The sequence below is a fragment of the Leptosomus discolor genome, chromosome 12, assembly GCF_034619465.1.
Source record: "Leptosomus discolor isolate bLepDis1 chromosome 12, bLepDis1.hap2, whole genome shotgun sequence".
Taxonomy (NCBI): Eukaryota; Metazoa; Chordata; class Aves; order Leptosomiformes; family Leptosomidae; genus Leptosomus; species Leptosomus discolor.
This window is the reverse complement of record NC_141402.1, coordinates 1,495,724-1,518,720: the sequence shown is the minus strand read 5'-3', so window position 1 is coordinate 1,518,720 and position 22,997 is coordinate 1,495,724. Positions and strand designations below refer to the sequence as shown.

General features: G+C 70.3%; 2 protein-coding genes across 2 annotated transcripts; one reads left to right on the top strand and one right to left on the bottom strand.

Moving 5' to 3' along the window:
- The first annotated feature begins 1,771 nt into the window (after positions 1-1,771).
- Positions 1,772-16,245, top strand: SPTB (spectrin beta, erythrocytic). The gene is made up of 35 exons (XM_086472032.1): positions 1,772-1,955; positions 2,049-2,200; positions 2,414-2,587; positions 2,696-2,787; positions 2,871-2,951; positions 3,063-3,178; positions 3,404-3,516; positions 3,607-3,794; positions 3,884-4,001; positions 4,660-4,818; positions 4,916-5,218; positions 5,391-5,541; positions 5,634-6,501; positions 6,586-6,723; positions 6,819-7,578; positions 7,676-7,878; positions 7,973-8,063; positions 8,138-8,281; positions 8,404-8,667; positions 8,840-9,046; positions 9,137-9,226; positions 9,314-9,589; positions 10,237-10,367; positions 10,641-10,845; positions 10,947-11,321; positions 11,404-11,648; positions 11,726-11,864; positions 11,946-12,030; positions 12,166-12,362; positions 12,482-12,591; positions 12,953-13,037; positions 14,812-14,984; positions 15,063-15,236; positions 15,320-15,362; positions 16,075-16,245. The coding sequence occupies exons 1-35, from the start codon at positions 1,817-1,819 to the stop codon at positions 16,243-16,245; spliced, it is 6,960 nt and encodes a 2,319-aa protein (XP_086328158.1). The 5' UTR covers positions 1,772-1,816.
- A 1,445-nt stretch (positions 16,246-17,690) lies between these two features.
- On the bottom strand, positions 17,691-22,997 carry PLEKHG3 (pleckstrin homology and RhoGEF domain containing G3). The gene is made up of 15 exons (XM_086472371.1): positions 22,779-22,997; positions 22,573-22,673; positions 22,390-22,459; positions 22,258-22,304; positions 22,035-22,185; positions 21,368-21,502; positions 21,092-21,274; positions 20,915-21,007; positions 20,728-20,814; positions 20,595-20,628; positions 20,394-20,510; positions 20,139-20,270; positions 20,020-20,058; positions 19,562-19,827; positions 17,691-19,316 (listed from the first exon to the last, which is right to left on the bottom strand). The coding sequence occupies exons 1-15, from the start codon at positions 22,995-22,997 to the stop codon at positions 17,691-17,693; spliced, it is 3,300 nt and encodes a 1,099-aa protein (XP_086328497.1).

Below are 22,997 nucleotides of genomic sequence, written 5' to 3'. Positions count from 1 at the left end.
ATTTCAGGGTGTTTTAGGGGACCCCGATGAGCTCTCGTGCAGCGGCAGCCGGTGTTTCGGCACCGGTGGCTGAGCCAGGGAAAGGGGCTGGAGGATGCCGCGGGTGGCGGGTGCCAAACGGCTGCCCCGGCCACCCTCGAGGTGCAGGGGGGACGTCACCCGGGCCCGGTGGGGGGACCTTGGCAGCGGCACAGTGCCAGCCCCTTGCCGGGAACTGCTGATTCACCGCGTCGAGCCGGCGGTCGGGGAAGGCGACGCTGCCCTGGCCGTGGCCGCGGTTGCCTTGCGGCGGGGCTGGCACCCCGGCACTCCCGGCTTTCCTCCCGCCGAACGGGCGGTATGGCAACCCCCGGGGCGGCGGGTGTCGGCGGTGGCGTGGCTCTGCCAGACGGGGCCGTTTGGAAGGCGCCGGTGCGGCAGAGGGAGATTTAAAGGGTCAGTGAGCACCCGCGCTCCAAATGCACGCTGGCGGCTCCCTTGGGCCCCTTCGGCGCTATCTCCTCCTCCTCCTCCTCCTCCTCCTCCTCCTCCTTGGATGCTCATGGCCCCGCTGTGGTGGTGGTGGTGCAAGAGAGGCCCAGCCAGGACCGAGGTCTCCCACCGGGACGGCAGGCGTCGGGCTGCAGCGCGCCGCAGAGACCTGACGCCACTCGGCACACCCAGCCCCTTCCCAGCGCCCGGGCAGACCGGCTGCGGTTCCCGCCGGGGTTGGGCTGGAGGTCCCTAAATTTGGGCTCCCCTGGGGGGGTGGTTTTTTTTCTGCTGCAGGGCATGGAGGGCGAGCCCGGCGCTCGCCCGGCCTCGAGCGCCTTCTCGCACGCCGCTGGCGTGGGTTCGCGTGGCCTCGCTCGCACGTGCACGCGTTTGCACGCCCCTGCGTGTCCTTGCACGCCCCGACACGCTCTCGTGTGCAAAGCCGGCTCCGGAGCCAAGGCCCTGCCTGCGCGGCCGCGATTAGGGTGCGGAGCTGGGGCGCAGCCCAGCCCGGCTGGCCCCGATAAAGAACCCTCCTGCCCACCGGGGGTTCCCTGGGGGGGGGGGGGGGCCCCAGGGGCTGTCACAGCTCACGGGGACACGAGGGGTTTGGGGGTGCCTGGGGTTTCCCCCAGGCCGAGGCTTCACCGGCAGCTGAGGGCTCTGGTGTGCCGGGGGGGGGTCCCAACCGGGGTGCTGGATGTGGGGAGCCCCAGCCTGGCTCCCCGCACCCGTCGGGGGCCCCAGCGGCCTCCGCCCGGGCGCCGCCAGCTGCTCGCTGGCATTTTTAGATACCGGCCATGTCCTATCTGTGTCTCAAATGTCCCCGGGGGCGGGTGGCCCTCCCCGCGCCGGCAGCTGTCGCCCGCTTTCTGCCCCTCGGGCGAAGCCCCTTCACGGCGCAGGCGTTGGGGGGGGTGCGAGCAGGACCCGCTTCCCCCGGCGGCACCCAAGGGTTGGGACACACACACACCCACCCACCCCACCCCCCCACACCCCCCCCACCACGTCCCTGGGGACCTGGGGTGCTGGGTGGGCAGGCAGGGCGCGGGTGGGGAAGCGCGGCCGTAAGTAGCCGTGGGCACAGCTCGGCACAGGGCTCCGTGCCGGTTGGGTGAACCCCGGAGCGTGCGGCACCCAGGTGCCCCCCAACACCTGGGTGGGGACGAGGCTAAATCCCTCTGAGCAGCTTAACCAGCAGCTCTGAGCCGCAAATCCCCGCGTGCGGCGGAGATGGTGAGCTGCCGCAGCGATGCCGATGCCCGCGGCCCCCGCTCTCTCCCCCTACCCAGGGGCTTCTCGCCGGTAGCCGACGGCCACCCGGCCAGGGGACGCCGGGACCATGACCTCGGCGAACAACTACAAGCACGTGGAGCTGCAGTACAGCCGCACCAGCCGCTGGGACGCCTCCGACGATGAGCTGGACAACGACAACAGCTCGGCGCGTCTCTTCGAGCGCTCCCGCATCAAAGCCCTGGCAGGTCGGGGCTGGGTCTTGGGGGGGGGGGGGTGTCTCCCGGAGTCCTCCCGGCTTGTCGCTGCCGCCGGTGCCACCGTGGTTGCTCTCGTTGCAGACGAGCGGGAGGCCGTGCAGAAGAAAACCTTCACCAAGTGGGTGAACTCCCATTTGGCTCGTGTCACCTGCCGCATCTCCGACCTCTACATGGATCTCCGGGACGGGCGGGTGCTCATCAAGCTGCTGGAGGTGCTGTCAGGAGAGCTTCTGGTAGGACCCCCAGCCAGCCAGAGACCCTGGGACCCGTGCCGTGCCGTGCCATGCCCCACCGGCTCCGGTGCTCCACCAAGGCTCTTTGACCTTGGCGTTGACCAAGGCTTCAGCGGGGTTGGGGTGGCCGCAGAGGTGCAGGGATGTCCCCGGGTAGGGGTGGGGGTGCCCAGCATGGAGGAGGGGAGGGTGCTGAGCTCTGTCGTGCTCCAGCCCAAGCCCACCAAGGGTCGGATGCGGATCCACTGCCTGGAGAACGTGGACAAGGCGCTGCAGTTCCTGAAGGAGCAGAGGGTGCACCTGGAGAACATGGGCTCCCACGACATTGTGGACGGCAACCACCGCTTGGTCCTCGGCCTCATCTGGACCATCATCCTCCGCTTCCAGGTAGGGCTCCGGTGGGTGGGGGGCACCCCCTCAGCTCAGCACCCCGTGGCAGGAGCCCTCCTCCGTGGTTGTCCTCTTCCAACCCCAGCATGTCCTTCTGCCCCCCAGATCCAGGACATCATCGTGCAGACTCAGGAGGGCCGGGAGACGCGCTCTGCCAGGGATGCGCTGCTGCTCTGGTGCCAGATGAAGACAGCAGGGTAGGTGGTGGAACCCACACCCCACCGTGCCGGGGACCAGGGGGTGCCCAGAGGGTGACGGTGTCATCCTGTCCCCATCACAGGTACCCTCACGTAAATGTCACCAACTTCACCTCAAGCTGGAAGGACGGGTTGGCCTTCAACGCCCTCATCCACAGGCACAGGTAGGCACCAGGATGTGCTGGGGCAGCGGTGGCACCGGGGGGGGGGGGGGGGGGGGGGGGGGGCGATGTCCCACGGGCGCATCACCGCTGTCCCGCACCCTCTGTCCCCAGGCCTGAGCTGGTTGACTTCCAAAACCTGACCAAATCCAACGCCCGGCACAACCTGGAGCACGCGTTCAGCGTGGCGGAGCGGCACCTGGGCATCACCCCCCTCCTCGACCCCGAAGGTGAGGCTGCTGCTGCCGACCCTCCTGCCTCAGTTTCCCCGTTTACACCTTGGGATTTCCCCAGGCCCTAGAGAAGGACAGAGAGGTTTCCACCCGATGGAAGGAGGGTCTGGATGGAGCAAAGGGGGGACCTCATGAGGCTGTGGTGGCCCATTGCCACTGGGGTGATGCCGGGGCGACGCAGGGGCTGGGACAGGGCTGATGCCTCTTGTTTGCGCCGGGCAGATGTGTTCACGGAGAACCCCGACGAGAAGTCCATCATCACCTACGTGGTGGCCTTCTACCACTACTTCTCCAAGATGAAGGTGCTGGAGGTGGAAGGGAGGCGTCTGGGCAAGGTAGGAAACGACGTTGAGATGGAAGGGGAGGGGGGTGGCGCGTTCTGCCGGGGGGCCGGCACCCCACGCTCACCACCGGCCCCGCCGCAGGTCATTGAGCATGCCAAGGAGACGGAGCGGATGATCGAGGGCTACGGGGGGCTGGCCTCCGACCTGCTCACCTGGATCGAGCAGACCATTGCCTTCCTCAACAGCCGCAGCTTCGCCAACTCGCTGGCCGGGGTGCAGCACCAGCTGCAAGCCTTCAGCACCTACCGCACCGTGGAGAAGCCCCCCAAGTAAGCGCCTCCCCCCGAGCTCCCTCGTGCCCCCACGGTGGTGTTGAGCACCCATGGGTGCCCCAGGCTGAGCTCTCTCCCTGGGGCAGGTTTCAGGAGAAGGGGAACCTGGAGGTGCTGCTCTTCACCATCCAGTCGCGGATGCGAGCCAACAACCAGCGCGTCTACACCGCGCACGAGGGGCGCCTGGTCTCCGACATCAACCGGGTACGGGGCCCATCCCGGCAGCCTGGCCACAGGCCATGGGGACACACGGCTGCTCCCGCAGCGCCTCGTGGCCTGGGGGCAGATCTTCACCTGGTATCTCCGGGGGATTTGCTCCCCAGGCTGTGCCGGGGCAGGTTGGGTCCGTCTCCCGGGGCAGGTTGGGTCCGTCTCCCGGGGCAGGTTGGGTCCGTCTCCCGGGGCAGGTTGGGTCCGTCTCCCGGGGCAGGTTGGGTCCGTCCCAGGGCAGTTCGGGTGCAAGAGCAATGCAGTTTCATCTCCTGGGACAAGTCAGGTCTTATGGCAGGCTGGGACCATCTTGGAGCAGATCAGATCCTAGGGTTTACTGGGTCCAACCCGGAGCAGCTCAGGTCCATCTTGGAGCAGCTCAGGTCCTGGGGTTTACTGGGTCCAACCCGGAGCAGCTCAGGTCCATCTTGGAGCAGATCAGGTCCTGGGGCTTGCGGAATCCAACCCAAGGCAGGTTGGGTCCATCTCTCAAGGCAGTTCAGGTCCATCTCCCATGACAGATTGGGTCCATCTGGGGCAGGCTGGGTTCCTCCAGCCACACTTCCCCACCCATGGGGCAGAACAAGACACGGGTGGATGGGGGAAGCATGGGACACGGGTGCCACCCCTGTCCGGTGCCACCTTCCCCCAGGCCTGGGAGCAGCTGGAGAAAGCGGAGCACGAGCGGGAGCTGGCGCTGCGCACCGAGCTCATCCGGCAGGAGAAGCTGGAGCAGCTGGCACGGCGCTTCGACCGCAAAGCGGCCATGAGGGAGGCCTGGCTGAGCGAGAACCAGCGCCTGGTGGCCCAGGTGAGGCCGGGGACAGCAACCCCCGGGACTGGGATCACCACCTCCAGGACTGGGACACCCTGATGGAACCTTCACCGCGGGCTTTGTGCCGGTGCAGGACAACTTCGGCCAGGACCTGCCGGCGGTGGAGGCGGCCAAGAAGAAGCACGAGGCCATCGAGACGGACACGGCCGCCTACAAGGAGCGGGTGCAGGCCATCGAGGCGGTGGCAAAGGAGCTGGAGGTGGAGGGCTACCACGACATCCAGCGCATCAACAGGCGCAAGGACAACATCCTGCGGCTCTGGGAACAGCTCCTGGAGCTCCTGGCCGCCCGGCGCCAGCGCCTGGAGATGAACCTCATCCTGCAGCACCTCTTCCAGGACATGCTCCATAGCATCAACTGGATCGACAAGGTCAAGGTGAGCCGCGGGCTTTGGGTGCCACCACAGGTGGGGGTGCCTTGGTCCCACCTGGGCAGGGTGTTGGTGGGACCCCACCTGAGGGGCGGAGGAGATGCTGACGGTGGCTTTCGGGTAGCGGATGCCGTCTGCCGGAGCTGGCACCGGGTGACGGCTGGGGGCTCTCCCGCAGGTGCAGCTGGCGTCGCCCGAATCCGGGAAGCACCTTCTGGAGGCGGAGGAGCTGCTCCGAACCCACCGGCTGCTGGAGGCTGACATGACCCTGCAGGCGGAGAAGACGCGGGCCATCAGCGCCGCCACCCTCCACTTCGCCAACGCCGAGGGTAGGCGCGCCGGGATCCCCCGGGGACCGCGGCACGGCTCGGGGAAAGCCGGGATGCCCTGCTGATGGGCGCCCGCCCCGCTCCCTGGCCAGGCTACCGTCCCTGCGACCCCAAAGTCATCCGGGACCGCGTGAGCCACCTGGAGCTGCGGTGGCAGGAGCTGCAGGCGCTGGCAACCTGGAGGAAAGCCTTGCTGGAGCAATCCCGGTTCCTCTGGACCTGCCTGTGGGAGCTGGACGAGGCGGAGGGCTGGATCAAGGAGCAGGAGCAGCTTTACTCCTCCCTGGACTTTGGGAAGGACCTGCCGGGCGTGCTGCTGCTCCAGCGCCGCCACGCCGCCTTCGAGGCCGAGCTACGGAGCCGGGGCAGCCGGCTGGAGCAGGCGCTGGCGGCGGGCGAGGGGCTGGCGGCGGCGGGCCAGGCGGGCGGGCGGCTGCGGGAGCAGGCGGCGGCGGTGCGGGCGCTGTGGGCGCAGCTGGAGGAGCTGGCGGCTTTCCGCCGGCGTGGCTTGCAGGAGTCCGAGGGCTTCTTCCAGTTCCAGGTGGAGGCGGAGGAGCTGGCGGAGGGGTTGCAGGATGCCCGCCGGCGAGCGGCCGCCGAAGAGCTCGGCCAGGACGAATCCCACACCCGTGCCCTGCTGCGGCAGCACCGGGAGCTGCTGGAGGAGATGGCGGGCGCTCAGGAGCAGCTGGCCAGGCTGGCTCGGCAAGCCGAGGGCTTCCCGCCGGAGCTGCGGGCTGGCCCCGAGGCACAGAGCCGGCTGGCGGCCCTGCGGGAGCTGTACGCCGAGGCGGCCGCCCTGGCCGAGCGACGGGGCCGCCAGCTGCAGGACGCCCTTGACCTCTACACTGTTTTTGGGGAGAGCGACGCCTGCCACCTCTGGATGGGGGCCAAGGAGACCTGGCTGGGGCAGCTGGAGGTCCCCCAGGTGCTGGAGGACCTGGACGTGGCGCAGCACAGGTAGGGGTTCCGCCGGCGGCGGTGGTGCTGCTGCCATGCCGCGTCCCAAGCTGCCACCCGTTCTCAGCCCGGCTCTCCCCGCAGGCTGGAGGGGCTGGAGAAGGAGATGCCCACCGTGGCTTCCCAGATCGCCGCCGTCAACCAGGCGGCCGATGGGCTGCTGGCCAGCAGGCACCCCCGCAGCCCCCAGGTCCGGCAGTGCCGGGAGCAGCTCAACAAGAGGTACGGTGGTGGGCGACGCCGTGGGGCGGAGCGGGTGACGGTGGGACGGTTGCCACCGGCCGCATCGCCTGCCGCCACCCCCCTCCGCCCCGCAGGTGGGACCGGTTCAGGGAACTGGTGGCCGAGCGTCGCCAGGCGGTGGGCTCGGCGCTGCGGCTCCTCAACTACCGCCTGGAGAGCGAGGAGACCCGGCAATGGCTGAAGAGCAAAGCCCAGGTGGTCGAGGCCACCGCCGAGCTGGGCCGGGACCTTGCCGGCGTCCTGGCCACCCAACGCAAGCTCTACGGCATCGAGCGGGAGCTGGCCGTCGCCGAGAACCGCCTGGCCACCCTGCGCTCCCAGGCGGACCACCTGGCCGAGGAACGGCCCGACGTGGCCGGGGAGGTGGCCGAGAGGCTATCGGCGGCGGCAGCCGCCTGGGAGGAGCTGCAGGATGCCCTGGGGAAACAAGCGGCCTCCTTGGGGGAAGCCGGGCAGCTCCGACGCTTCTTGCAAGACCTGGATGACTTCCAGGCTTGGCTCTTCGGGGCCCAGAAAGCCGTGGCGGGCACCGACGACGTGCCGGCCTCTTTGGCCGAGGCGGAGGAGCTGCTGGAGCGGCACGAGGCTGCCCAGCGGGACGCGGAAGAGCACGCGGCCGCCTTCGCCGCCTTGGTGGAGGCAGGGGAGAGGGTGGTGGGGGAGCAGGAGGACCCCCAGTACGAGGGGCTGCGGCAGCGCCTACGTGGCGTGGAGGCCGGTTGGGCGGCCCTGGGCAGGATGGCAGAAGCCCGGCAGCGCTTCCTTGCCCAGTGCCACGGCTTCCAGGAGTTCCTCCGCGATGCCAAGCAGGCGGAGATCCTCCTCACCAACCAGGTGGGTGCCCAAGGAAAGGGGTCCCGGCGTGGGTGGTGGCTCAAGGGCACCCCGAAAAGGTGGTGACCCCACACCGTGCTCTCCCCCCCCCCCCCAGGAGTACACGCTGGCCCACCTGGACCTGCCCGCCACGCTGGAGGGCTCGGCTGCCGCCTTGCGCCGCTTCCAGGGCTTCCGCGCCGGCGTGGAGAGCAGCGCCGAGAAGGTCCCCGAGGTGGCGGCCGGCGGCACCAAGCTGGTGGCCGAGGGGAACATCTTTGCCGAGAAGATCGCCGAGAAGTGCCAGGCCCTCCAGGAGCGGTGAGCCCGGCGGGCGAGGGGGGTCCAGTGGGCAGGCGAGGGGCGGCGTGTGGGCAGCGGGGCTGACGCTGCCCGTCTCTGGTCACCCTGCCAGGCACGGGGCCGTCGTGGCCAAGGTGGAGGAGGCGGCGGGTTTGCTGCAGGACAACCACGAGCTGCAGACCTTCCTGCAGAGCTGCCGGGAGGTAGGGACGCGGCACGGCTGGTGGCACCTGGCGGGGGTCCCCGCCAACCGAGCACTGACGCCCCTTGCCCACAGCTCGACGCCTGGATGGAGGAGAAGACGCTGACGGTGCAGGATTCCTACGGAGAAGCCCGTGGCCTCCACAGCAAGTGGCAGAAGCACCAGGCGTTCATGGCCGAGCTGGCCTCCAGCCGGGGCTGGCTGGAGAAGGTTGAGATGGTGGGTGCTGGCGCCGGTGCCTGGAAGCTTCACCGCCCCCGCCCCCGGCTGGCCGGGAGGTCCCCGTGCCGGTGTGGCTCCGTGCCAGGGCAACCCCCAACCTCTTTGGCGTTTGCCAGCAGGAGGGGAAGGAGCTGGTGAGCCGCAAGCCGCAGTACGGCGAGGTGGTGGCGCGGCGGCTGGAGGAGCTGCGCGGGCGGTGGGACGGGCTGCACGGCGCCGCCGAGGAGAAGGGCCGGCGGCTCTTCGAGGCCGACCGCTCGGCGCTGTACGCCCGGAGCTACCGGGAGCTGGAGAGCTGGCTGGGGCGGGCGGAGGAGGAGCTGCGTGCCACCGAGCAGGCCAAGGACCTCACCGCCACCAACCTGCTGCTGAAGAGGCTGACGGTGGGTGGTGGCGCCGCCAGCCGAGCGGCTGGGGGGCGGAAGGGTTGTTGGCACCTCACCCTTTCCTTTTGGGTAGGGGTGCGAGGTGCCATGTCGTGGGGCTGGGTGGTGCCTTGGGGGTCCTGAGCTCGGCTCTGTCCCCTCCCTGGTTCACACCGCTCTGCTCCACCAGAGGCTGGAAGAGCAAGTGGGAGTGTGGATGGAGGAGCTGGGGTGGCAGGGTCCCCCCCCTGCCGGGGACGTGCCGGATGCCGACGGGCATGAGCAGAGGCTCCGGCGGCGATTCCTCGAGCTGCTGGAGCTGCTGGAGGGGAGGAGGAAGGAGCTGGAGACCACCAAGGCCATATACCAGCTTGGGCGGGATTTGGAGGATGAGATGGTGAGCATCCTCACCGCGGCGGGGTCTGGCATGCCGGGGGGGGCACCCGCGGGTGCCGCGGGGTGCTCAAACGGGTGCTCTCGCCCCCAGCTGTGGGTGCAGGAGCGGCTGCCCCTGGCAAGGTCGACGGAGCACGGCACCGACCTCCCGAGCGTGCAGCGCCTGTCCAAGAGGAACGAGGTGAGCACCCCCCACCCCGGCCGGGCCCTCGGGGGGCCACGGGTCCCATGGGGTGAGCCCCGCCGTGACCGCCCGCCCCGCCGGCAGACGCTGCAGAAGGAGCTGGCGGGCCATGCCCCCCGCCTGGCCGAGGTGCTGAGCCGCGGCAAGGCGGCGGCGAGCGGCGCCGAGGCGAGCCCGGAGGTGGAGAGCCGGGTGCGGGAGCTGCAGGGGCTGTGGGAGACGCTGCGGGAGGAGGCGGCCGCCCGGCACGGGCGCCTGCGGGAGGCCGGCGAGGCGCAGCAGTACTACCTGGACGCCGGGGAGGCCGAGGGCTGGATCAGCGAGCAGGAGCTCTTCATGGGAGCTGAGGAGAAGCCAAAGGTGAGGGGTGGCGCCGCGTGGTGTCTTGCGGGGGCTCTGTGGCCTGCTGGGACGTGCTGGGATGTCTTGTGTCAACCCAGGCTGTGCCGTGCCGGTAAACGTGCCGTGCCGTGCCGTTACGTGCCGCCCATCCCACACCACGCCGTGCCGTACCATCCCCTGCCATGCCGTTGCATGCCATCCTCCAGCATGTCGTGCTGTGCCGTGCCATTACGTGCCGTGCCGTGCCATTACGTGCCGTGCCGTGCCATTACGTGCCGTGCCATTACGTGCCGTGCCATTACGTGCCGTGCCGTGCCGTGCCATTACGTGCCGTGCCGTGCCGTGCCACCCTCTGCCACGCCGTTACAGGTCATCCCATGCCATGCTTGGCCATTGCAATCCATCCCACGCTCTGCCATTAAATGCCATCCTGTCCTGTGCCACGCTGTGCCATCCCACACCACCCCGTGCCATGCTATCCGTGCCACGCCGTGCCGTCCCACCCCACGCCACCCCGTGCCATACCCCGCTGAGCTCACTGTTGCTCCCCGCTGCCCCGGAGGGAGGCGGGACATGCCCCCGGGGTGGGCGCCGGGGCTGGACCCCGGTCCCTCTCCCAGGGCCGTGCCAGGTGCTGACGGGCGCTGGTGTCTGCCGCGCCGCAGGACGAGGAGAGCGGCTTGGTGATGCTGAAGAGGCACGTCCGGCAGCAGCGGTCCATCGAGGACTACGGCCAAACCATCAAGGAGCTGGCGGGGAGGGCTCAGCAGCTGCTTTCCGCTGGCCACCCCGAGGGGTAGGTGCCACCGCCGCGTGTCCTCTGTCCCTCGGCGCGGCCCCGTGCCCTCCCCACCGGGGTGGGTGGGTGGTTTGGCTGGAGCTCCAGTGGCGTTGGCCACCCCGGTGCCTCGCTCCGGCTGGACGGGAGGTGGTGTCAGGGGATGCGGGAGCTCGGAGTGGGTCCCACCCCCAAAAAAACCCACCAAAACACCCCGTTGGCAACACGGGTGGCCTGGGGGCATCTTTTCCCGGGTGAGAACTGGGGTGTCTGTGTGCCGGGGCCGCGCAGGGAGCAGATCATCCGGCTGCAGGGCCAGGTGGACAAGCACTACGCGGGGCTGAAGGAGGTGGCCGAGGAGCGCCGCCGGCGCCTGGAGAACATGTCCCACCTCTTCCAGCTGAAGCGGGAGGTGGAAGACCTGGAGCACTGGATCGCCGAGCGCGACGTGGTCGCCTCCTCCCAAGAGATGGGGCAGGACCTGGACCACGTCACGGTGAGGGCGCCGGTGCCGGGGCAGGCGCGGCAGCGCCGGTGCGCGGTTTTTGGGGAGGGGGGGGGTCAAACTCAACTCTCCTCTCCCCCTGCCCCGTGCAGCTGCTGCGGGATAAGTTTCGGGAGTTTGCGCGGGAGACGGGCAGCGTGGGGCAGGAACGGGTGGACCGGGTGAACCTGACCATCGAGGACCTCATTGACGCCGGGCACGCGGAGGCGGCCACCATGGCCGAGTGGAAGGACGGGCTGAACGAGAGCTGGGCTGACCTCCTGGAGCTGATCGACACCCGCATGCAGCTCCTCGCCGCCTCCCACGACCTGCACAAATACTTCTACGACGGCGCCGAGCTGCTGGCCCTCATCGCCACCCGGCGCCAGGAGCTGCCCCAGGACCTGGGCGAGGACGCCGGCACGGTGGAGGCTTTCCACCGCATGCACAGCGCCTTCGAGCGCGACCTCCAGCTGCTGGAGGCGCAGGTGAGGCTGCACCCCGGTACCGGTGGGGATGCCCGGCGCTGCCACCGCCGGCACTCAGCGTCCCCAACGCTCCCGCGGGCAGGTGCAGCAGTTTCGGGAGACGGCGGCGCGCCTGCAGACCGCCTACGCCGGGGAGAAGGCGGCCGGCATCCAGGAGCAGGAGCAGGAGGTGGCACGGGCGCTGCGGGCGCTGCTGGAGGCGTGCAGCGGCCGCCGAGCTCGGCTGGTGGACACGGCCGACAAGCATCGCTTCTTCGGCCTGGCGCGGGACCTGCTCTCCTGGATGGAGAGCACCGTCCGGCAGATCGAGACGCAGGAGAAACCCAGGTACGGCCGTGCCCGGCGGGCACCCCGGCGTCGTTCGGTGGGACCCGGCACCGATGCCGGCACCTCTCTGTCTCCAGGGATGTCTCCTCGGTGGAGCTGCTCATGAAGTATCACCAGGGCATCAGGGCCGAGGTGGACGCCCGGGGTAAGAACTTCACCACCTGCATCGAGCTGGGCAAGAAGCTGCTGCAGCGCAAGCACCAGGACTCCCCCGAGGTGAGGGCAGCCGGGGCTGGGGGGCAGCAGGGATGGTGCCACCCTGTGACAGTGCCACCCTGTGACGGTGTCCTCCCGCAGATCAAGGCGAAGCTGGTGGAGCTGGTGGAGAAGAGGAAGGCCATGATGGAAATGTGGGAGCAGCGCTGGAACCGGCTGCGGCTGTGTGAGTGCGCCGGCAGTGCCGGGGAGGACCGCGGCTCGCCCCGGGCAGGGGGTGGGGGTGGTGATGGTGGTGGTGGTGGTGGTGATGGTGGTGGTGGTGGCAGCGGGGCTGAGCGCTGCCCGTCCCCGCCCGCAGTGCTGGAGGTGTGCCAGTTCTCCCGGGACGCCTCGGTGGCCGAATCGTGGCTCATGGCGCAGGAGCCCTACCTGGCCAGCAGCGACTACGGGCAGACGGTGGACGCGGTGGAGAAGCTGCTGAAGCGGCACGAGGCTTTCGAGAAGTCTTCGGCCACCTGGGAGGAGCGCATCGCCGCCCTGAGGAAGCTGACGACGGTGAGGAAGGCTTGAGGCGGGCCACGGCCGGTGCTGGCTCGCCTCTGCTTGCCCCTGCCTCAGTTTCCCCACCCCGCGTGCCGACCAGCTCCTAACGCCTTCGCTCCCTTCCCCGGCAGCTGGAGCTCTTGGGCGGGCGGACGCTGAGCGAGGGGCTGGCGCGGGACGGGGTGACACGGACCGAGGCTCCCGACTACCGCCTGGATCTGGACGGGGAGCTGGAGGCCGGGTAAGAGGCGCCGGTGCCGTCCCCAGGTGGCCGCGGCAGGGGCAGCCCGCAGCGCCCGCCGGGCACATGGGCAAGGTTTCCAGCACCCCTCTCCTCAAAGGAGGGTTTTTTTTTTTTTAGCAATTTGCCATTTCAGAGCAATAAATCGATGCTGGCGAAGAGGAGGGATGAAGGCTGAGTCCTGCTGTGCCGGGGCTTTCGTCCCTCGGGGTGGGGTGTTGGGGACACATGGGAGAGCAGCAGCCAGTCCCAGGTCCCCGTAGGACCACGGCTGCGTTTCCCCAGCGAGCTGCTTGGGTTGGGGATTTTGGGGGTGCCACGCTCCACCGGGGACGCTGAGCGGGCTCCCTCCGTGCCACAGGTCCGAGGATGAGGAGGAGGAGGAGAAGAGGAAGGGCGTGAGCGCACGGGACACCTCTCCACCTGCCACCAATGGACCAGAGCCGGTCAGTTCTTGAGTTTAGTTTTCTCCTTCCCCGGCGGCACACAAAAGTTCTCCCTGCATGTCCCACAGGCTCCTGGCACCTCCCGTGGCCGTGACTGCGACCGTGGCATGCCGACACCTCCCCCCACCCCCAGCCCTTGCCGTGTTCCTTGCTTTGAGTTGAATAAACGCTAAACGACCCCAAAAAGGCTGGGTGGGCACACACGGGTGCTGCACCATCCCCTTCGCCCCGGCTGCCCGGGGTGGCCGGCGGATCCCTGCGGTGGCGCGGAGCTCACCGTGACCGGGCTCGGGCCAGCTGGCAGAGTGTGGCACCTAGGGGTGCTGGGTGGCTCTGGGATCGGGGCAGCACCCAGAGCTGGAGCATCCATCCCAAGGCGGGCTCATCCGGGGCCCCATCCTCCGCTGTCAGCGAGGCAGCGTGCGTCCCGGGAGAAACCCCCGGGGACACCACGCGGCCCTGGCCCCGTGGCCCTCGGATTTCCAAGCACCCGGCCCTGGGAGCGGGGCTGGCTCTGCCCCGGCACGGAGGGGACATCGGGCAGAGGTGCCCACGGACACACAGCAACGGCGCTCCTGGCTGGCAGCGCTCACGTCACCCCCTGGGGACGTCACCCCGCGAGGCATCGTCACCCCAAAAGCCATCATCACTGTATGGGGGCATCAGAACCCTGCAAGGCATCGGCACCCCGCGGGGCATCGGCACCCTACAAGGCACCCGCACCCCCCACAGCGTCGTCACCTCTCATGGCGTTGTCATCTTCCGGGGTATTGTCACCCCTCACGGCACTGTCACCCCTCGGGGCATCGTCACTCCGGCCACCTTGTGCTCGCTGCCAGCCTCTCTGCTTGTCCTGCCTGCTCGGGGACAGGGTTGCTTTCTGGTTGCTTGGGGACAGGAACCCCTTCTGCCTCTTCTGCCTGCTTGGGGACACGGGCATCTTCTGGCTCCTTGGGGACAAGATCACTTTCACCTGCCTGGGGACAGGACCCCTGCGTACCTACTCGGGGACAAGATGATTTCTGCCTGCTTGAGGACAGGGGCGTCTTCTCGCTCCTTGGGGACAGGACCCCCCCTCTGCTTGTTTGGGGACATGGCCACTTTCGCCAGCTTGGGGACACAATCCTCCTCTGCCTGCCTGCTCGGGGACACGGTCACCTCCCATCCCTCTCGCCAGGACCCGCCGCAGGACCTCCACGTGCTCCCCGGGGTGCCGGCAGACCCGGCCGTGCGGGGCTGGGGCCATCCCCGGGTGCAGGAGGAGGGGACAGGCACCCCGGCCCTGGCCGAGCCCCTCCTGTGGCACCCAGCTGCTGCCCCGGGCTGGGCAGCCCCTTCCCCGGGCACCACGGTCCCCAACCGCACCCCGTCTGCCTGCCAGCATCCCCCACTGTCCCCAAGCCCCCTGGGCAGGGGACAACACCAGGGTGGCTCCCAGGGCTGCTTACCAGGCTCGGCTCTACCCCATCACCCCAAATCTGGGGGGGGTGAGGGTCCCAGGCACCACGCTGAGCCCAGGGTGCGCGTCCCAGGGCTGGACCGTCTCCCAGCTGCTCGCTGGGGTCCTCCCAGTAGCCACCAGCTCCCGTGGGATCACTGGCACCAAGAACTGGGCACCACCAGGCCATCAGCTTGGGGACCACGAGCCCCCGGCTGGGGATAGGGACCACCCCCCCCCCCCCCCATGCGGGGTGCCACCGCGGGAGGGGCCGGGACCTCAGGATGTGGCTTTTGGTGGCACCCGTGGGGTAACGGCGCTGTTGCTTTGCGGCAGCTGGCGCGGATGACGGGCGACGAGGAGCCGGCGTCGCCGAGCCCACCACGGCTGCCGCGGGACGAGCCGGAGGAGCCGGCCACGCTGCCGGCCCGCACCTGCAGCGTCCAGCTGGAGGGCTACCTCGGCCGCAAGCACGACCTGGAGGCGGCCACTAAACGGGCATCCAACCGGTAGGCACGGTGGTGGCAACGGCGGCAAGGCCGGGCGGTGCCGGCGGGCGCGGGGCTGACGCGGCGGTGTGGCGGCAGGTCGTGGAGCACGCGGTACTGCGTGCTGCGGGGCGGCCAGCTCGCCTTCTTCAAGGACGCCAAAAGCCGGGCGCTGGGGTTGCCCTGCCACGGCGAGGAGCCCCTGGGGCTACGGGATGCCCTCTGCGAGGTGGCCGCCGGCTACAAGAAGAAGAAGCACGTCTTCAAACTCAGGTACGGCGCCGGCAGGGCACGGCGCGGGGTGGCGTGGCACGGGGTGGCACGGGCCTCACCGGCACCTGCGCTCTGTCCCCCAGGCTCAGCAACGGCAGCGAGTGGCTCTTCCACGGCAAAGATGAGGTGAGGGGTGGCCCGGGGGGGACAGGGGGTGGCCGGCAGTGCTTGGGGGGGACATGGGGGGTGTTGGAGATGCCCAGGGCACAGAGGGGACCAGCAGTGCCCAGGGGGACGCAGGGTAGCTGGTGGTGCCTGGGGGAGGTGGTGGTGGCCAGCAGTGCCCAGGGGGACGCAGGGTGGCTGGTGGTGCCTGGGGGACGTGGTGGTGGCCAGCAGTGCCCAGGGGGACGCAGGGTGGCCAACGGTACCCAGAGGGACAGAGGGTGATGGGTGGTTCCTAGGGGACACAGAGGGGACTAGCAGGTGCCCAGGGGGACACACAAGGTGGCCAGTGGGACGCAGAGTGGCTAAAGATGCCCAGGGGGATACAGGGGAGACTAGCGGTGCCTAGGGGGACAGAAGGTGGCTGGTGATGTCCAGGGGACACAGGGGTGGCCGGAGATGTCCAGGGGGACAGAGGGTGGCTGGTGGTTCTCACGGGACGCTGGCGGTGGCCAGTGGGACACAGAAGGGACCAGTAATGCCCTGGGGATGGACACCGTAGCGCCCAGTGGCCCACAGGGTGGCTGCCTGTGGGACTAGGAGGTGGCCAGGGGTGCCATGAGGATGGAGGGGGGGGGGCTGGGGGAGACTGGGGGGCAGCTGGCATCACCCAGGGAGGGTCCTAGGGGGGCCGGGGGAGCCCCCCACCCTGAGCCCCCACCCGTGTCCGCAGGAGGAGCTGCAGGCCTGGCTGCAGGGGCTGAGCACCGCCATCACCGAGTGCCGGAGCAGCCGGGGGAAGGCGCAGAGCCTGCCCCTACCCCTGCCCCCGGCCCCCCCCGAGCCCCCCCTGCCCCGCAAGGACAAGGAGAAACGGTTCAGCTTCTTCCCAAAAAAGAAATAACCGCCCCTGTCAGGGTGGGGGGACCCGGCACGCGTGGCGGGGGGGCGGGGGGGGGGACGGGACACGACACCCACGACACGACACCTGCATGTGCACGGCCCTATAGGTACAGGCGGGTCTATAGGGGCGGCTGCCGGGCGTCACGCGTGTGCACGCGGGGGCTCACACCTCGGTATCCCTCTGGCGGCGCAGACACGGGTGTGCACAGCCCGTGTGCCCCTGTGTATATATATATGTGTATATATATATATATAGGTGTATTTATATACATACATACATCTCCGTGCTTGAGGGTACGCGCACACCCCGTGGGGGCGGCCACGGATTGACACGCGCCCCCCCCCCCCTGCGCACACGCGTGCTGTAGGTGGGTACGTGCCCCTCCAGGCGTGTGCGCCCAGGGGTGCCCCCACGCCCTGGGGTGTGCAGCAGCAGCTCCCCCCCCCCCCCCCGCCCCGCCCTCACACACGTGTCCCTGCATGCACACGTGTGCACACGCGTGTCCCCGCATGCAGGAGCACACGCACCCCCCCCCCTCCGTGCGCACGGCCACGGGTGTGCATGCCCCACACGCGTGCATGCCCCCCCCCCCCCCCCCCCACTCAGCACCCCTATGGGGGGGCTGCTGTGGGTGAAACCCACTCCACCCACCCCCCCACCCACCCCCCCCAAGCCATAACGCCCCCACCCAACGCGTGGGTGCAGAGGGGGGCAGCCCAGGCCCCCGCGGGCACCAACCAAAGAGCGTCGGGCACGGGGGGGGCACCACTTGTCACCGCCCCGCGCCCACCCCCACCACCCCATGCCCCCGCCGGTGCTGCCGGGGTGGGGGGACACACACCCCCCCCCCCCCACCCTTGCACCCCGCGGCCAGGCTGAGCCACCCCAGAGGGAGCGCGGGCAACCAGAGAGGAACTTTTGGTTCAGTTTGGGTTTTTTTTCTTCTTTTTTTTTTCTAATAAAGATGTGAAAGCGAGCCGGGCGCAGTGCTGGGCACTGGTGGGGGGGTGGCAGGGGTGCCCCTGCAGGCTAGGTGGGGGGGGGGGCATGGGGGGGCCCCTTCTCCCAGGTGAGCTGGGGGGGGGGTCTATAGGGTGCCCCTTCTTCCAGGTAGGTTGGAGGTCCATGGGGTGCCCCATCTCTTGGGCAGGTCGGGGGGCCCCAGGGTGCTCCTTCTCCCAGGCGACCTGGGGGGTCTATGTGGTGCCCCTTCTCCTGGGCAGGCTGGGCCTCCAGGGGGTCCCCCTTCTTCCAGGTAACTTGGGAGGTCCCCAGGGTGCTCCTTCTCCTGGGCAAGTTGGGGAGGAGGGTGGCCATGGGGCACCCCTTCTTCCAGGGAGCTTGGAGGCCCACGCCGTGCCCTTTCTCCCGGGCAAGTTGGGGGTCCACAGCGCGCTCCTTCCCCCGGGGGTTCCACGGGCCGCCCCCTTTCCCCCGCCGCCCACCTAGCTGGCGGTGTCAAGGGTCTGAAATTTCTGCCGCAGGTCCCTGACGAGGCCGTGGCGAGGGGGTTCGGGGGGCTCGGGGGCGTCGGGGGGCTCGGGGCAGCGCCGTCGGTATTCCTCGGAAGCCTGGTAGGCTTTGCAGCGCTCCACCACCGCCTTCAAGCAGATCTTCTCCCGGGTGGTGGGCGAGCGGATCTGCACGTAGGTGGGGGTCTCGGCGGGGGCCGGCAGCCGCTCCAGCACCAGCACCCGTTGCCCGGCACCCAGGGGGGCCTCCGCGGCCACCCACAGCGCCCCGTCGCTGCTGTGCCGCGCCGGTGCCGGCCCGGGGGTGCTGGGCCCCCCACCCGCCTCGGCGCTTCGGCTCCGGCCGCTGCCCCGCTCCTTCTCGGCTGGCCGGCCGCCCCGGCACGGGCCCTCGGGTGCCGAGCGGCTGCGGCTCACCGGCGGGGGCCGCGGGGCGCCGAAACGGGCACGAAGCTCCCGCACGTCGGGCCAGGCGAAGGGCTCGGGGCTGGAGGGGCTGCGAGGGGCGGCTGGGGAGGGGGACACCGCCAGCCCCCCGTCCCGTGGCGCGGCCACCGAGCCGGTGCCGGCACAGGGTTCCCCTTCCTCCGGTGGCGGCGGGGCGCAGCGGGCCCCGGCGCGGCGGCTCTTGATGCGGAGGCTGTACTGCCGCGCCAGCTGGTACACCTTGGTGCCGGCGTGCGGGGGGGTCAGCAGCAGCCGCGGCGGGGGCTCGGCCGGTGGCCCCTCGCCCCCGGTGCCCACGTCGTCCTCCTCCATGATGAGCAGCGGCTCGGGGGGCTGCAGCCCGTTCTCCTGGCACGGCTCCTCCGGCGATGCCTCAGCCGGGGCCGGCTGGGCGGGGGGCTCGGGGCTCGCTGGGGGCCGGGGGAGGCCGTTGAGGCGGGAGACGGAGCTTCGCACCAGCCCCTTGGGGATGAAGGAGAGGCTCTCGCGGCGGCGGACGCTGAAGCCGGCGTCCCGGTGCTCGGCGTGGCCGTAGTAGCTCTTGATCTTGTCGAGGAGCAAGCGGTCCCGGCTGGAGAGCAGCGATTCCCGCCGGGCTCCGGCGAGGGGCTCAGGGGAGGGGATGGCACTGCGGGACCCCCCGGGCTCCCCGGCTTCGAGCGGGGGGCCACCGTCCAGGCTGAGGGCGCTGCCGCTGCGGCTCACCAGCCGCCCCGCCGGCCCCTCCAGCGCCAGGCTGCTGCGGCGGGAGAAGCTGCCGCCGCCGCCGAAGCGCTCGGCGATGACGCTGGCCTGGTCCAGCACCGAGGGTGGCAGGATGCTGCCGGCGGCTCCTTCTTCTTCCTCCTCCTCCTCCTCCTCCTCCTCCTCCTCCTCGCTGCTCAGCCCCTGCGCGTCCTCCGCAGCGCGCTCCGGCTCTCCCTCCCCACCAGGCAGCACCGGGGTCCCCGTTGAGGATGGGGTTTCGGGTGCCCCCAGCCCCTTAGGGTGCTCCCCGGTGCTGTCCGCCTGCAGAGGGGCAGGCGGGTGGGTGCTGGGTCCCTGCGGACCCCCAGGTGGGGGCTGTGGGGCCGCACTGACCTTCTCGCAGCTCCCTGGCCCCCAGCTGCTCGGCCGCTTGGGTCCCTCCGGCGCCAGTGGGTGCTCCCCAGCCTGGGCAAGAGCAAATGTGGGGTGTCATGGGCTGAGGGGGGGGGAACCCCCGGCTGCTCCAAGCAGGACCGCTGCCGGAGGCCACGGCTGAGCACTCTGCAGTGGCCCTGGGAGCGATGCAGGGTGCTCTGGGAGCCAAGTGGGGTGCTCTGGAAGTGATGTGGGGTGCCCCAGAAGTGATACGGGGTGCCGTGTGAGCAAGATGGGGTGCCCTCCCTGGGGTTTGGGGGGGCTGGGGTGGGTACCTGCTCCTCCTGGGGCTCCACCAGCAGTTCCTTGGCCCTGAGCAGCTCCTCCTGGCAGCCCTTGCCCGAAGCTTCCTCTTCTTCCTCCTCCTCCTCCTCGTCCTCCTCTTCCTCCTCCATCACGCCCTCAGCCACCTCCCAGGCTCTGGGGTGCTGGGGGGGCTCCCCCGCCTCCAGGAGAGCCCCGTCACTGCCGGTGTGCTGCTCAGGGGCGAGCGCCGGGCTCAGCACCCCGTGTTCCTCCCCCGGCAAGCGGCGTGCCAGGGCTGGGGGGCACCGGGCACCCCAACCCACCCCCCCCCAGCCCAGCCTTACCTTGAGCCCTGCCAGTCAAGAAACAGAAAAGTGGAGGTTTGGGGGGGGTGGGGGTGGGGACAACACCCCCAAAACGCCCCCCACACCCAGCCCCCAGCCCCCCTCCGCCCTCGCCGCCGGTGCCAGCGGCCGCGCCGGCTCACCTTGCTCGCCCAGCTGCCGCCGGATCTGCTTGGCAGGCTCTGCGGGGAGAAGTCGGGCATCCCAATGGGGCGACGGTGGCAACACCCCTGCGTCCCCCAGCCCCACCAGCACCCCAAGCCCCACCACCCAGCTCCCCACCCCAGCTGGGGTCCCCGCTCCCCACCAGCATCCGCACCCGACTGCCTGCGCCCCGCGTGCCCGGGCAGCCGGTCGGGCAGCGTCTCCGCGTGGTCCCGGCACTGGAAGGGCTCTGAAGGGACAAGGACACCCGTCAGCGCTGGCACCCGGTGCCCACCGTCCCCACGGGCACCGGTGCGACCCAGCCACGGCTTTTCCCCCGGTGGTGGGGGCGGCGGGGACGCGCGGCTCTCACCAGACTGCCGGCGGCCCTGGCGCGGCTCGGCGGCGGCGGTGGCGGCGTCGCCCAGGGGCTGGCAGGACCAGCTCTTCTTCAGGTGCTCGGGGCTGCAGCGGGGCAGGCGCGGGGGGTCTGCGGGCACAGGGGATGACGCTGGGGGACAGTGGGGGGCAGGCGAGGGCAGGGAGGGGTCCGCGGGGCAGCGGCGGCACTCACAGAACAAGTCCATCTCCAGGATGGCTTCCTTAGCCTGGGGGGGGGGGGGGGGGTGGGGAAGAGAGATGGTGGGGGGTGAAGCTGGGGTGCAGCCGCCCCCCTCCTCACCGGGCGGGGACCCCGGTGCCCTCACCTTCTGGGGGATGGTGGCGTGGTGGTTCTCCAGGATGAGCCGCTTGATGTGGTGGGTCCACACGCGCTTCTCCTCCACGCTCTTGGCCTGGACGGGGGGGGACATGGATGGACAGGGTGTCTGGGGTCTGGCAGGTGGTGGGGGGGGTGTCCTTAGGGTGTCCCCCCACCCCGTGCCCTCCCCCTACCTGCAGGCTGTGCTGCTGCTTGCCGTGCTTGTAGTGAGCCAGGCTGAAGCAGAGCGAGTCCCGCGTGCTCTCGATGAGCATCAGCGAGGAGCACTGCGGGGAGAGGCCGTCAGCGACCCCCTGCCCCCCCCCCGAGTCCCCACCACCCACCCTCGTCCCCCGTCCCCCGGCACCCACCGGGATGTGGCTCTTGTAGACGTAGTGGTCGCCGCGGCGCTTGGTGATGAGGAGGGTCTTGTCGAAGAGGAAGACGGCGCGCTCGTGGCGTACCCGCTGCACGCGGAAGGTGCCCTCCAGCACCAGCTCGCCGTAGCTGGTCAGGTCCGGCCCCTTCCAGCCCAGCAGCAGCGACTGGATCTCCTGCACGGGTCCCCGGGGAGGGAGGGGGGGGGGGCCATCAGGCCACCCGCGGTGCCCGCCCGGTTTGCCGCCCGCCGTGCCGCCGGCACCCACCTGCTGGCGGATGGCGTGCTCGTGCTTGCGCTTCATGTCGTTGATGTACCAGGCGACGCAGGTCATGGTGTCGATGGCCTCCAGCACCACCTCGTAGTCGTCCCCGGACTTGTGCTCAAAGTGCTTGGCGATCTCCTGCCGGCAAAGGACGCGGCGTCGGGGCAGCGCCAACGGGGCCGCGGTGCCTGGTGCCCGGCGGGGGTGCCGTGCCGGGGGGACTGGGCTGTGCCAGGTGCCCGTGCCGTGCTGGGGAACCAGGCTGTGCCAGGGAGGTATGCCATGCCGGGCGCCTGGACCGTGCCGGGGAAGTGGGCCACGCCAGATGCCCGCGCCATGGCGTGTGCCAGGCTGCGCCAAACGCCTGTGCCGTGCCACGAGCTTACGCCACGCTGGGTGCCGAGGCTGCGCCAGGGAAATGGGCCACGCCAGGCGCCCAGGCTTTGCCATGCTGGGCACCCACGCTGTGCCGGGTACCTGGACTGTGCCAGGAAACGTGCCGTGCTGGGCGCCTGTGCCACATCGGCTGCCCGAAGTGCGCCAGGATCCCCTGCTCTGCCACATCCCCGTGCCACGCCGGGCACCCAGACCGAGCTGGGTCGCCAGCACCCTGCCAGGTGCCCACGCCGTGCCATGCCACGTGCCTAAACCGCGCCGGGCGCCGGCTCACCTGGAGCAGGAGGTGGTACTTGAGGATCCTCTGGACGGGCTTGAGCAGGTAGGCGCCGAGGGGCAACGCGTGCCGCAGCCGCTCCTGGCACTCGCGGAGGAACCGAGCCTGCGGCTTGCTCCTCATGCACTCGGCCAGCGCCGCCACCGAGCTGCGGGCAGGGAGCGGGCTCAGCCCCCTGCCCACCCCCACCCCCCCGCCCACCCCCGCCCCCGCAACTCACCTGGGGTAGTTGTTGCAGTACTGGGTGTAGATGGCAAACTCCTGGCTCTGCGGGCAGGGGTTAGCGCGGTGAGAGCCCGGCACGGACCCGCACACCCCCACCCCGGTACCCCCCCGCCGTGCCCGTCCTTACCCGAGTGACGAAGCAGACGGCCACGGCCACGGGGTCGCTGGCGCAGCTCTCCAGGTTTTGCAGCAGGGTGCTGGGGCGGGGGGGGACAGAGGGGAGAGGGTGACGGCAGCCCTCCGCACCAGCCGTGGGACAGGGTGGCACCGGCTGTGCCCCCTCCCCGCCGGCGGCACCGCGAGCACCCACCTGCTGAGCTCGTAGATGTCCTCGATGTTGCCGAAAAGCGCGCTGACCTGCTCCGGCCGCAGCACCGGCTCCTCCGCGTCGATGATCTTGCCCAGGTAACCCTGCCAGGCACCCACGGTTGGCGGTGGTGGCACCAGTGCGACCAGCCGAGCCCCCCCAAACCCCATCTGAGGGATGTTCCTCCCCCCCCCCCCCCAGGGACTCACCTCCACGATGCTGCGCAGGTCCCGGGCGTAGGTGCGCTCCGACTCCACGATCTCCAGCACCACCCGCCCCAGGTAGCTGGGCTCGGCCCCGGGGCTGCCGAAAGGTGCCAGGGGGTACCCGCCGCGGGCGCCCGGCCACCCCGCCGGGGAAGCGTTGTTGTTGCTGTTGCGAAGCCCCTCGACCCACGGCTCGGCCCCGCCGCCGGCCGGCTCCTCCAT

What these genes read in the sequence shown, in the direction of transcription:
- PLEKHG3 (XM_086472371.1), bottom strand. Translation starts at nt 22,997, where the DNA reads ATGGAGGAGCCGGCCGGCGGCGGGGCCGAGCCGTGGGTCGAGGGGCTT. An exon ending in TACTGCAACAACTACCCCAG is followed by an intron (nt 22,186 to 22,257) that starts GTGAGTTGCGGG and finishes CCCTGCCCGCAG; the next exon opens with CTCGGTGGCGGCGCTGGCCG. An exon ending in AGCAGCAGCACAGCCTGCAG is followed by an intron (nt 20,815 to 20,914) that starts GTAGGGGGAGGG and finishes CCCCCCGTCCAG; the next exon opens with GCCAAGAGCGTGGAGGAGAA.
- SPTB (XM_086472032.1), top strand. Translation starts at nt 1,817, where the DNA reads ATGACCTCGGCGAACAACTACAAGCACGTGGAGCTGCAGTACAGCCGC. An exon ending in CCCCCTCCTCGACCCCGAAG is followed by an intron (nt 3,179 to 3,403) that starts GTGAGGCTGCTG and finishes TGCGCCGGGCAG; the next exon opens with ATGTGTTCACGGAGAACCCC. An exon ending in ACTGGATCGACAAGGTCAAG is followed by an intron (nt 5,219 to 5,390) that starts GTGAGCCGCGGG and finishes GCTCTCCCGCAG; the next exon opens with GTGCAGCTGGCGTCGCCCGA.